Source organism: Rhopalosiphum maidis, chromosome 2 (assembly GCF_003676215.2).
Source record: "Rhopalosiphum maidis isolate BTI-1 chromosome 2, ASM367621v3, whole genome shotgun sequence".
Lineage (NCBI taxonomy): Eukaryota > Metazoa > Arthropoda > Insecta > Hemiptera > Aphididae > Rhopalosiphum > Rhopalosiphum maidis.
The window spans coordinates 62,235,078-62,248,858 of NC_040878.1; the positions used below are offsets into that span (position 1 = coordinate 62,235,078).

Genomic DNA, 13,781 nt, shown 5'->3' on the forward strand with positions numbered 1-13,781 from the left:
GTTTAAATTTGTCGGGTTATCGTATTAGAACGCCAGTGACCGTCAAAACCGAGAAAAAAAGTAGAAATTAATTGAAATTAATGTCAAATGGGCGATAGGAAATTTATCTAAATTAATATTGAGCGCCATTTAATGGTCGCCCACCCTATTTCCGGGTCGTGCGCTTAAGCTTATTGTTGTGGTAAAGAAAGTTGTATCATTATGATATGATACAATATCTGTATCATTAAATGTAATTTTTAATAAATATTATAATACAATATAAGATATGCCAATATCTTAAATTATAATAATATAAATAGTAATATAATCGCGAGACTGTGCGGCGCTGTTAATGCGCGTGCGCGTGGTACAAGCAGCCACCGCCAAGCCGGACTAATAACGCGTATAAAAACGGTCGGCCGGCAGTCATCATGTCGTAGTCGTTTAGAAACGCGTCGGTCTCGGTGTTTGTAGTAGTCGTCAAGTGTGCGCTCGTCGTACTTAATAAGTGTTGTCGCTGACGCCGAGCGCTTCCGATTTCCTTCACCGTCTGACCAATATTTAGGCTCACTATTCGGTTTTTTTTTTATTAGTAATCTTCGTCTTAAATTAGAGGTGAAACAAATAAAAAGTCAGTTAGGTGATTTTCATCTTCGACTGAAGTTTTTTGCCCTCTCCCCCTTTCATCATCAAAGACGTTGATTACCGAATTAACGCGTGTCGCATTCGTCATATACGCGTACATGTATGCGAAAACTCATACTTTCGGAACGTCTCAAGCCACCACGGGCATGCCGTCGCAGCCACCACTCATCCGTCCCAGATTGTTCGGGAACAAAAAGGTTGGTGCACAATCATGATTTTTATTTCAAAATATTACATTTTTTACAATAAAAATTAACACATTTGATCCATACAAAAATAAACGTTATTATTATTTTTTTTTAAATAATATCAATTATAGTTTCCATTTTAAAATATTGCAATGTTTTAAACATAAAATATAACGGTATTATTGTGTTGCAAGATATTATGAATTTGCTAAAATGTTTCAATTTTAATCTTAAACAGCTAAGACAGTTGATTTTCAATATTACTTCGGCGCATGACAAATATTTTAGGTATTAATTATTATTTTTCGTTGATGTGTATTTTTTACGGTTTTTAAAATGTTAAGTAAGACAAAATAATAGAGACAAATTACCGACGCAGAATTTTTAACCAGCCAAACGGATTTAAGTAATTAGTCGTGTGCTTGAATTCTGATACATATATGTACATATCTATTTACCAATAGGTATTAATTGTTGATTGCTGTCTGTAATGATTTTGAATGGTTCGATAACCTTTCACTCTGATAGTATGCGTTTCAAGTGTATTGCATTGTCCTTAATTTATTCAGATTTTATTGAATTTGCCCACGAACAGGTTTGGACGTGTTTTTGGATCATTCATGAGTTAGTTAGATAAATGCGTGACTTTACTCCACGTTTGTTTTTTTGATATAATTTATAGGTAGGTACATCGTACATAGTTATTTCCACGTGCACGTCTCAATGAGTGTAGAATCGTTTAATTCGCAATTTTACATGTAGCCGTTCGTACATTGATCGATCGCTGTTAACTAATTGGCAACATTATTGTTATATAATATCCGCTCCATCGTTTTTGATATCCCGTGAATTTTATTCCGACTACATTACACTTACGGAACACCGCATGTCTCGAATATCAGACGACCTTGTGAACTATTCAGATAATAAAAACGTATAAATACATAATGTTCTCCGAGGTAACTTCGCATGAAAATTTCGTTTCATTTAGTAGAAATGCGTACAAATCTAAATGGATCACAAATTTCTGTTCGAATAGTATTGCTTACGAAGTTATGAATCACGCCTGGCGTCGGCGGTGGAGACAAAGAAAAAAATTCTCGCGTAAACGACACGCTTACAACAGCTGTTGCGCACTCATTTATTTTAATTTCCAAGAGCACAGCGAATGAGGTATATAACAATACAAGTGTATAATGTTTATTTAAATTTTTTTAAAACAGTAAAAATGTTAAGTGCTTTTTTAACCAAGAAACTAGCTTGGTGGTAGTATTTCTATAGTTCCATAAAGGAATTTTCTATAATTCGGTAAAAATAACAAAACATAAAGAATTCAAATTTTCTTAATAAAGTTTTCAACCAGTTTTTGCTGAACTTTTAAATTTAAACGAATCGTTTTATACAAATTCAATAATTTACCGAATTATTTTCCAATTTACGTCATAAACTCTGGATTTTACAGACAGCGATATTTAAAAATCATAATAATAAGTAAAATTATTATATAACATGAACACAGTGCTCGTACTTAGATGTTTTGCTTTAAATAATTGTTGTCTATTGAAAATCAATTGAGATAGGTTATTTATTAGATTTATATATATATTGATTTACATGTAGGTACCACGAGGTACTATGACAGTGAAAAGTATTCGTATTCATATTAAATAATGTTATAACATTTTTCAAATTAAAAAAGAATATTTAAGACAATCATTTACTTATATAATGTAATATGGCGCAAAAGATTGGCGGCGATTACACTTCCACCTATATTGATCTACCTCTATACCGTCGATGGCACATGTGTAACGACCTCTTTTGCCGCGTACGTATATACCTGTCGTAGTGTTAAAAAAATTCCTGATGATCATCGGATGAGAATCCTTGAGATTCCGAAGACGGCGGCTGCTATAGTGACGTTTCGGGCATATTGCCCGCGCAGGCACATACACTCATCCCCACTTGGATGTGGTCGGTGTATGCAGCCGAGACCGGCGACGAAAGTCTCCGAGAAAACAAAACACACATATTCACACATATACACAGTTGGCTGTGGCAGCAAACGTTATTATAATTACACAGACGTCGTCATATATTGTATGTGCCAAGCGAGTATACAAAACTATTTCGGCTGTATATATTATAAGTACGAGTATGATACGATATTATTCGCATAGAAAAACTAGTGAAAAAAAAACTAAGCGATCGGTTCGATTAGGTAAATAATACTTTTATACACGTCCTATAGTTTATATATACATACAACATACATGTACAAACTATCTACCCTATGGCCTATATACTCCATGTATGTACCTCTAATCTCTATATAACATATCCGATTTGATATAACTGTATATATTAATGCTCAACGAACACAAACCGGACTAAAATTTTTCGTGGGCGGTAGTAAAAGCTATATTTATGTGTATAATATAATTACGCGCGCGCGCGCGTGTGTGTGCATGTGCATTTTGCAATAGACGCGTCTTTGTGCTTAATTCGCTAGTTTCACTCCACATCTCGACCACCGGCTTGAGAATGCTTAATATATATGATATACAATATATATATACATGCATGCTGGATTTATACGACAAGTGCATTATATATTATTATAGTTATTATTAATCGTTTTAAACTTAACCTCAATAAAATATTATAATATTGTATGTAAATAGAAACACGATACCATTTCCTTCTGATATACCGTAACGAGAAATTCTTAATAAATAATTATAAATAATCATAATAATATTGCATATTATATACTTTTAAGCCATATAAGAGGTAGTCAATATGTTTATTTTTAAGCATAATAATTTGACCATTCATTATGGCTGCAGCTGCTATGTAAATTTATGTATTTATGATATAATATGATTCATTGGCTTACTTACATGGCTACATGGAATCGATTTTATTGACGTAGAATTACAACGTGCTTTTATTTAAAAACATCATTATTTATTTCGATATTATCCAACAAATCGTTAGCATATGCGATTATTTTTCGAAAAGGTTCATATTAATCGTATTGATATGATTGTTTAAAGCTATGATAATGCAGTACTATCGTATAATGAAAAGTTTTCTATCGTAAATCTCATAAAAAAAAAAATATAAGTGTAATATATTATATACATATAATTCACACAAAATTAGCAAAAAAAAAACTGTAGAGATTTTAAAGAAATTTTAATAATGAACGACTTTAAATGGAAATGTAGGTACCTACATCACACTATTTTAGTTTTGTAGTATTAAATTTTATTTTACGTATACATTTTTATTCATCTCAATCAGTATTCTAATTTTTGAAATAAATATATTTTATAATCATAATTTATCTAATAGGTATAATAGGCAGGTACATAAATGTTCTTGATTTTTCCGATGTTTTTTTTTATAAAAAAATTCAAAAATCGGTACACACGCGATAAAACCCATTTCCGGAAGTGACGCAACGTCATAATTTCACATAAATAAGTGAAATATATAGTGGGCTAGAACTGACGTAGGTAAATATTATATTTTAATTAATAATAATAAAAAAAAAAAAATAAAAATGATGACATTGACAAACAGCTCCACAAATGCATTTTTACTGCACTAACAAAAAAAAAAAAAAAAATACACTTAAATTGTATGGTATATTATTGAAACATAATTTTTAAGTGACTAGGAAAAACGCATACGGGATAAAATTCAAAGCATATTAGTTAAATAAATGAAACAATAAGCACATTAGTAGATCATATAATATTATTGTATAAATGTGCAGTAGGAAGGGATTGGCGTCTTTGATTACACGCGACCTGAGTGTGCAATAAATACGTATTATTATAGATTCGATCGATTTCACGCGTGTGAACCAGCTGTATGATATAAAAGTAAATCGTATTCGCTCCCGGCTCAGCGTTACATGTAGATGTGCACAATTCGCATACACTAAATATCTTAATAATTTATTATTTTCGGCGGCGTAGAGTAATTCAAGTTTATTGTATTATTCCAATGTTATGTACCGCATGTAAACTTATGTTTTTTGTCATTCACACATAGGTAGTATAGATTTTTCATTTAATTAAATCTATATTAGAATGCATTTGTAAAGTTACTATGCAATAATAACAATATGTATACAGTATACCTACATAATTTAATAATATCGTGAGAATTCAATGCAAAAAATAAGTTATAAATTCTTCACTATAATAATGACTTAATACCTGGTGTGACCACTGACTACTATTATAATAATATTATGTAGAGTGAAATCACGGATGTTGGGTTCAGATCTTACCTGCAGTTAGATCCAAAACACTGATGTCTATATAATTTTATATTTTTATGTATCATGTGTATTCGGCCACGCGCAGACATGCTAAATGAAAATATAAATTATGGTTCAACTCAATTAGTTGGCACAAATGTGGTTTAAGCCGTTTTCGGAGTAGTTCCGAGTAGGAAACCGTACGCAGGAGATGTCACATCACTATCTTATATACGCACGGTGATTCAAGTGACTGCAGACTGCAGTATAATCGACTAAAATTACATATTTTCAGAATACACCTACTTCACCGGATGACAAATTAATATCGATCCGCTAGGTGAATATCCAAGAAATTTGAATATTCAGGAGTATCGTAGTGTATTTTATCATGTTATATAAGAATGAAAACTGGCGTGAATATTGTCGTAAGCGCGTGTTCTAAAGTTATACATATTATAATATATACAATATTAAGTCACACCTTGCATATATTTATACGTCCGAGACCTTGAGAAGATTCTAAAATTGAAATTTCTTCGAACTACTTTATCGAAAAAGTGACGAATTTCTAGGTTTATTTGTTTGTATATTTTATATCCACAATTAATTATTTTGATATTATAATGAAGAAATATTATTTTATTACATTTATTTATTTTGATGTGATTATGTTTTTTTTTTTTTTTTTTCGGTATAAATTGTTATTATAGTAAAGCGAAGTAGAAGACAAATATATATTATTAGAGAAATTGAATTCAAATAATATTTTATGTTTGTGTAGGTATGTTATTTTGTTTTGTCAAGTTTATATTATGACGTCTTTACTATGCTTTTATATTTACCAGATTTATAATATGATATTGAGTTGATTTTAACCTTTGGTCACGTCTAATAAAATTAATCTGTCGAATACATAAACAAAAATACCTTCTAGGGCGTAAAACTCATATAAATATACAAATAATTTATAGTGATACTGATACAGTTAATACATTTTGTTTTACTTATTTATTTTATTATTATAAAATATATGTATTAAACTATAACAATTCAAACATAATATTATTTATTTGTTATGAAAAAAATATAAATTTATGTATCACTGATTTAATGAGTAGGTCGATAACATATATAAAATTAGCGAAGGTGTTTAGGAATGCAAAGATTATTGCGATTGTAAGATTGTAATTAATTATCAACTTCCTCGATGTCACGCACATTACTCGACTAAACTTTTTAATTTCCTTACTCAGGATTTTTCAGCTTATGATGACAATAAGAGATCAAAGAAGAAGGCTTAAAAGTTCATACTATATTCTTCCAAGATTATGTAAATTATCATATTTCAGGTACATAGTTGTTTGTAGTGTAAATAAACCTGTCTGCCAATATTTACTACAAAACATATTTATAGTGATTGAATATTAAAAATAAACTATTTTTCTTTTTTAAACGTGTATTTAAATGACAGACTGTCAGTCGATATTAGTATCGGAGGATTCTACACTCGATTATTTTTGTGTTTTTTTTTTTTGAGACTGTTAAATCTTTTAATGAGGAATTTAAACATATTTTTGTCCTTTAAAAATTAAAAATAATTTCGACTAAACAAGTACCACGCTATTATTGTTTTTTTTTTTTTGATTCATTGTTTATAGGTTAAATTACTAAATCTTTATTTGCGGACGGAGATTGTACTAACATTAAACATAAATAATGATGTATTATAAAATATTATACTAATAGTAATAAAAAATTGTCGTGGTAGTGGAGCAGGTTGTAACATTTTCCTAGAAAAATGTAATATTTATAGATCAACTTCGTCTTGCATAAACATCAATTAGTGTGCGTAGGCGTTCTTAAAAAGTAAGTGTTAGCAAAATTCTTGACGAATTTTTACATGAAATGCATTATAATGTTATAACTATAAATTCAAAGTTTAAAAGATAAAATTCCGTGATTTGTATAATATACACGCGACTCGAAATCAATATCATGCATTAATTTATGATGGTCATTTTTTGTTTTCTAAGTGTTAAAGCAGTTTGTAGGTACTATATTTTACTGATGCGATGATCACGTATTTGCGTGCAAGCCGGACCAGATTTAGCATAACCATATACTATATATAAGCATCTTACAAAAATAAGAACAAATAAAATACCATAAGAAATGATTTATTTAAGAATCCGATACAAAATTAATATCGCAGTTTTTATTTTTTAGAAAAATAATTATATATCTCATAGTCATAAGAAATTAGCATGAAAATTAGATTGAAATTTAATGAATAGGGCCAATCAATTAAAAAGTATAATCTATAAGACTATAAAAAATGACACAAAACACAAATCATAGTTTATCGTTAAGTATTGAAAAATTAGATTCATTGTGAACATAATATTAAAGCTGCTTTTTTTCTTTATTCAATAAGTATTTCACTTGTTTTTTAATGATAATGATAATAATTTAATTGTAATTTGTAAACATGACGTTGTGGTATTGACCGTAAAACGTGCGTTATAGTTTGTCTGTGATCGAATTCGATTAGAAGTATATACGTGTAAAATTTATGGAGCTAGAGAAGTGGAACACAGACAAAAATATACACGCTCGGTATCTTAATAATTCAAACTCAGGGAGATCGGAAGTAGTTACCTGCTGTCTCTGTAAGTCAAACATGCAATATAAAAAATGATCCGTAATATATTTTAAAACTACCGAACAATCTAGTGATATGATATAGATTTAAAATTTTTGATTTCATCCTCTGATATCTCACCATTCACTACAACTAATAAAAAGTTCTGAAAACGAAGAAATTGTTATATTCAATTTTGGGAAATCTTAAAATAAAAAGTATGAAAAAGTCAATCTTAAGGAGACTTGTTTACGAAAAATGGATAACCTGTTTTCAGAATTCTTGACACGTCACTAGACCATTCGATACTGACTACTTTGAAAATAGAGTATGACATAATTTTTATGTCGCACGTGCGATACTGATATATATATACAGAGATCCTGATTTCCTAAACTGTATAATATGTTTTACCACATTTTTGACAAAGTATAATATGTACTTTAATGAATTTTAATAGTAGTTTGACAGGGTAGATAATTATTATACTTTTTTCACGTTTATAATATACACTATGATAATTCTGCCAATTGTAGACTTAACTATGCGATTCGTTTGTCTGTCGTTGAGGAGATTTTTTTACTGTGTTATTTATTTCACATATTATTATCATTGCGTGATGTATACATTCTGTCTGCGTCCAAAAAACGACTTTATTGCCAAAAACCGGCTACATACGATGTATCCGCATGTTTTCGTAACAAAATTATGCGCGAATCGGGACAACCACTCTCGATCATCTCCAGAAAAACTCGTGGTTTTGGGCCGATTCAGTATACCCATATAGGACAAGATTCATAAATACATTACCCTCGAACCGTGAGCAAATAGAGAACACGTATTACGCATAGTAGCTACACGTCATAGTACCCGCAATTAAATATACACATATTTACACGCCATTTAACATTTTGAATGACTGTAGAATACGCGAAAATTATATGAAAATCATAAGACAGCATAGGTACAATAATATATTTTTATTATTTTAGTAATACTACGTCTCCGGGCCACTCCGGATGGTCTCGCCGTATAAACTCGTTATAAGCTGCTGGTATCGCGTAGGCGTCTCGTACGAAACGCGTTTAATGATTTGACCTTCCGCCGCTACACGAGTGTAGAGTAAAATAAATGGGTACGGCAGCGTCGTTGTCGTCATCAACGACAGAGAAGATTGAGTTTTTGGTCGCTGAAAGTGGGCGCCATTCGTCGTTGTACACACAATGTACGTATTATATCATACTAATATAATACATTTATATTATATTTTACCGTCTAATAACGAGGATGCCGCCCATCGTAAACTCAGGAAATGCCTTTGGTCCGTCGCGGCGTTCGACACGTGCTCTCTCTCACAAGTGGTTCTTAAAGTTGATAATGCTTCGTGAAAACTTCTAAACAATACAATAAAATATATAATATGTGTACATAATAGTATGCATATATGAGAAATATTATAACAGAAATAAACATATTTATAATTTATACTATATAGTATGATGACGCCTCTACCACCTACGGATTTCGTTTATATTTAAACCGGCCCGAAAACGTGGATATACATCCACGACCTTGTATAAACGCATCAAAATCGGCGAATGCGCTCGACGAAATAGAAAAGCTGAGCATACTACTACACGCAAAGACGACGGCGGGGACGGTGAACAAGTTTTCGGTGTGGCATAATAATAGTCGTTGTTATCCGTAGCCGATAGTTTGTTATTCACGATAATTCGTTTCCGCGTGTTGCGATTTTACTTAGTTTTTGATCGCGCGATTTGATCCGGTATGAATGACAGACGACGTTTTATTTGGATAAAAATGATAAATATTATATTGAAACTCATTTTTTTTTTTTTTTTAATGTACGATAATAATATAATATTATAACGTGTTTAAATATTATACGAGTATATTATAATAGTAAGTACTTACGTATTTTCTTTACTTTACCTTCGTCAATTCAGAGTTATCTGTTACTTATATTATACTTATAATACTTATATTAAAACATGATGGAAAAGGAACAATATAATATATCATACTCTATATTATATAGTATCTGGAGTCTGAGCTACCACTAGTATCACTAATTTTGCTCAATTAAAAGAATACCTAAATAATATCATTGAGTATATTTATAACAAATGTATACCAATACGGAAATATATATATATATATATATATATATATATATATTGGCACAGGGTCAATAATATTTTGTATATATTATTTAGAATTTATGTGGCGTCAAGAATCCATTAATGCAAAAAATCGATTTGACTCGATTTTGTGATACATCAAAATTCTATTTCCGCCAGCAAACAATTTTTTAACAAATAAAAATATATAATAATAAAGTCTAAACTATATTACATCATATATTAATAATAATATTTATTTTATACTTACTACTTAATTTTATTATATTTTTATTTCATTTCGTAATTTCGTAAGTTTTTTTTCCTGAAAATAGAACTGATTTTTTAATATTTTTATTAGACAGAACATAGAAATAATGAAATATAAATACTACTTATTATATATTTTATTTATTATTTTTTATTTCACATATTTATATAACTAATTTTATACAAATAGGCTTAAGAAATAATTTGCCCACATAGTCCATAAGCGGGCTTGAGTAGGAGACAAGATTTCCAATGTAAATATTTTTTTACTAAATAATAATAAAGTAATTAATATATAAATATAATACAACGAATAATTTTAAAAATTAAGAATTATGGTGAATTCTTAACCATATTGCTAATAATTATACATAGTAAATATTGAAACAAAATATTATATACCTATAATAATTATTGCTCAATTTATTCTATATTAGGACATTACTTGTATTTGAAAAAATCCTTATACAATCTGAAATTCGACAATTTTTTTAATATTAATACCAAATTTATTACATAAATTAATACAGCTATTTAAGTAGTTTATTTTACCAAAGCCAGATTGTATTTTTAAATTATAAATTAATTATATTTGTGATTTAAGTTGATATCGTTTAAATATATATCATATACATTCTATTGGTGTTAGTTTATTTATGTTTTCTGAAAAATATATTTGTGTATAAAAAATTCTAACATATAGTGATGCTTTGGATAATAAGTTAGTGCAATTATAGTTCTTAATGCAATAATGTTTAATGGATATATAGAATTATAGACGAAGTACAATATGTATGTTATATACTGGTGATGACGCGAGACTTAATTTTTCATCCGACTGAATTCGCGGATGGCAGTTTTATAAAATAAACAGAGAGTTAGAGACGCTTATCATTGAAACGTATACCCCCCAAGGGTATATTATCATACATTTTATATTTATGTTATTTTATCCGTTTACACGGATTGTATAATAATATTATTATGCCAATGTCCTTGAGCTACCACTGCGTACTATGTACCATATATATCTAAAATATATTATTATTATGTTTATTACCTAACTACGTGTCACTGATGTAAAACTATCGCGCGTGATACCGACGATACTACATTTTAATATATATAGCTATGTGCGTTTAATTAATAGGTATATATTGACATCACTTCAAAATTGAGTTTTTTTTTATAAATGTACAATGTTATAGTTGAAACTTTACAGTTTATGTAACTTACACCAAATTAACGAAGAAAAGAGCCAAACATTTTGATTTTGCATTCCTGTAAAATATTTAAGAAACGCCACTTTGTGTCTTTAAATAGGCACCGGGATTATTTTTGTATTATTTTATTTTTTATTCGTCTCACGTAAATTTGTTTGTTTTGTTTTATGGTGTAGATGGCGGGGTTTCTGCAGGATTCTGAAGGTTCAGACTTACACGACATGAGTTCGGTAATCGAGGGTTTTCAGAAGAAGAACAGCGTCGGGTCTATGGGATCAACGACGGCGATGGCCACGACCGCCGGCAACCATATGGTGAGTTGCACAACCGATAAATGTTTATTATGTTATTATGTATGTGTATAGTGTATGTGTGCGTGGGCGTAGTGGTCGTAGTCTTTATTTCGCGCCATTGTCTGCGGAATATTATAAACAATTCAATGGGAGATCACAAACAAGAACTGTACCTATCGACATAACAATTATATGATTTATTTATTATTTTGCTCTTCTTCCGTTTTTATCGTTTTTATTCACAACTGCTGCGGTTGCCGATTCGGTATATAGAGAAAACGGAATTAACGTATTCACGAAACATTAGGGCTACAGCATTCGAAAAATCTGTGATATTTTAAAAATATCAAAGCACCTCCCGGTTCCCATAGATGATGCGTAATGTGTAATATACTAATGTAACTCATATTAAATTATTCATGTGGTATAATATTTGAACTTAAATAATTTATTCGTCTTCGAAATAAAAATCATTTTTACAATATTTAAATACAGAGATCTATTATTTATGAAATAAATCTCAGATTTTGAGTGTATTTATCTGAGAATATGATGTATTTGTTACTGCTTGTTTGTTATTTTTTTATAGAAATAATTTTGGGAAGTAAAATATGAATAAATTAATGAGTTTAACAGACATTGGCTTTGGATAGGAATTTTAATACAATTTAATTTGAGAAAGTTTGAGAAAATCGAATCAAATATATAAGTATTCATAATCTAGAAATCTAGATTACCTAGGTATAGGTAAAATCTGTCCAATGGCACAAAATGATAAGGTATGGATGAATTTGTAGTTATTGATGATATTCACAATATTTATTATTAGCATTAGCTACTTTTAAAGTAAAACACTAAAGATACGTCTATGGGGCATTTATGTTGTACCAGTTGTACTGAAAACCATGACAATTATCTGCGCAGATATTTTCCAATAGTTTAATTTATATTTATTTTTTTGGTTTTGAGTGGAATATTCAACGCGAATTGTTAAGAAACTTTGAGGTTATAGGAAGAAAACAATAGCGTATAATTGCATAAATCTGATCAACGAAATAATATAACTTGATATATGTATTTTTACATAAGAAGTTTTAATAAATGTTGGGATATATTATACAATTTACGATGAATACAATACAAATAATTGTAAATGTCATTTTAGATTCTGGGCGAAATGAATGTATTGAAATTACAATGATCTATTTTTAATATTTTTATTTCGCGTATGAGTACACGATAAGTTTTATGTATTATATTTTAAAAGTATTAGTATTAAAATTTAGAATATTAATGAAATCCGTGAAAATCTAGAAAAATACAAGTTATTTTGTAGTTAAAAATACATAGACATTTTTATGTTTATAGTGTTTATACCTAAGATATTAAATACGAGGTTTTTTATATGTTATAAATACCTATATAAAAAAAATTCTACCATAAAGCAAAATTATTTTTTATAAGCATTTTAAGCTTAAACTTTTAGGACTTAGAGTATTCATCTCTTTAATAACTATGTTCTAACAATTTTTTTTGTATTTGAAGTTATTAGAATTTTAACAAAATTAGTTAAACTGCGGAAAAATGCAAATTATTTCGTAGTTTGCTAGTTAGAAATCCATAAAATATTTTTTTTTTATATTTACATTTTGAACATCTAATACAAGGTTTCTCATGATTAGTTCATATTGAAACCATAAAATCTAAAAATTCTACATTATAGGCAATTATTTATCAAATAACTATTCGAAACAATAAATAACAAAGTTTATTATTTTGTTATAGTTTAAAAACATAATTCATGGTAAATTAAAATTTTTTTCGTATGTTATATTATTATGAATTTTACTATTCGAAATAATATTTTCGACTTATTTTAAGGTAATGTCTATTTATATCATGAATTTATTTTTGCTTGTAATAATTATAGTAAAATAAATGTATTAATTAATAGCTATATTAAAAAAACATCACTTGGTGATATAGGTTGACAGACAGTTTTCACTCAAAATTGTTTTTTGTATAAAATGATGTATCATTAAAATTTAATACACCTATTATAGTAATCCATTCAACTCCTAATGTACAGTGGAGCGGTATCCACTTGCCTAACTTT

The 13,781-nt window shown here is 29.0% G+C and overlaps 1 protein-coding gene across 5 annotated transcripts in view; it reads left to right on the top strand.

Annotated features, from left to right (window-relative positions):
- Positions 1 to 429: 429 nt before the first annotated feature.
- LOC113550939 (sterile alpha and TIR motif-containing protein 1-like) overlaps positions 430 to 13,781 on the top strand; it is a 37,127-nt gene continuing 23,775 nt past the window's right edge. For all 5 annotated transcript variants that reach the window (XR_003405088.1, XR_003405089.1, XR_003405090.1 and 2 more), the window contains exons 1-2: positions 430 to 824; positions 11,549 to 11,686. Coding sequence is in view for 1 of the 5 variants with exons in the window: in XM_026952903.1 (XP_026808704.1) it covers positions 726 to 824; positions 11,549 to 11,686 (237 nt within the window). In the remaining 4 variants the exon portion in view is untranslated. The remainder of the gene's footprint in view (positions 825 to 11,548; positions 11,687 to 13,781) is intronic.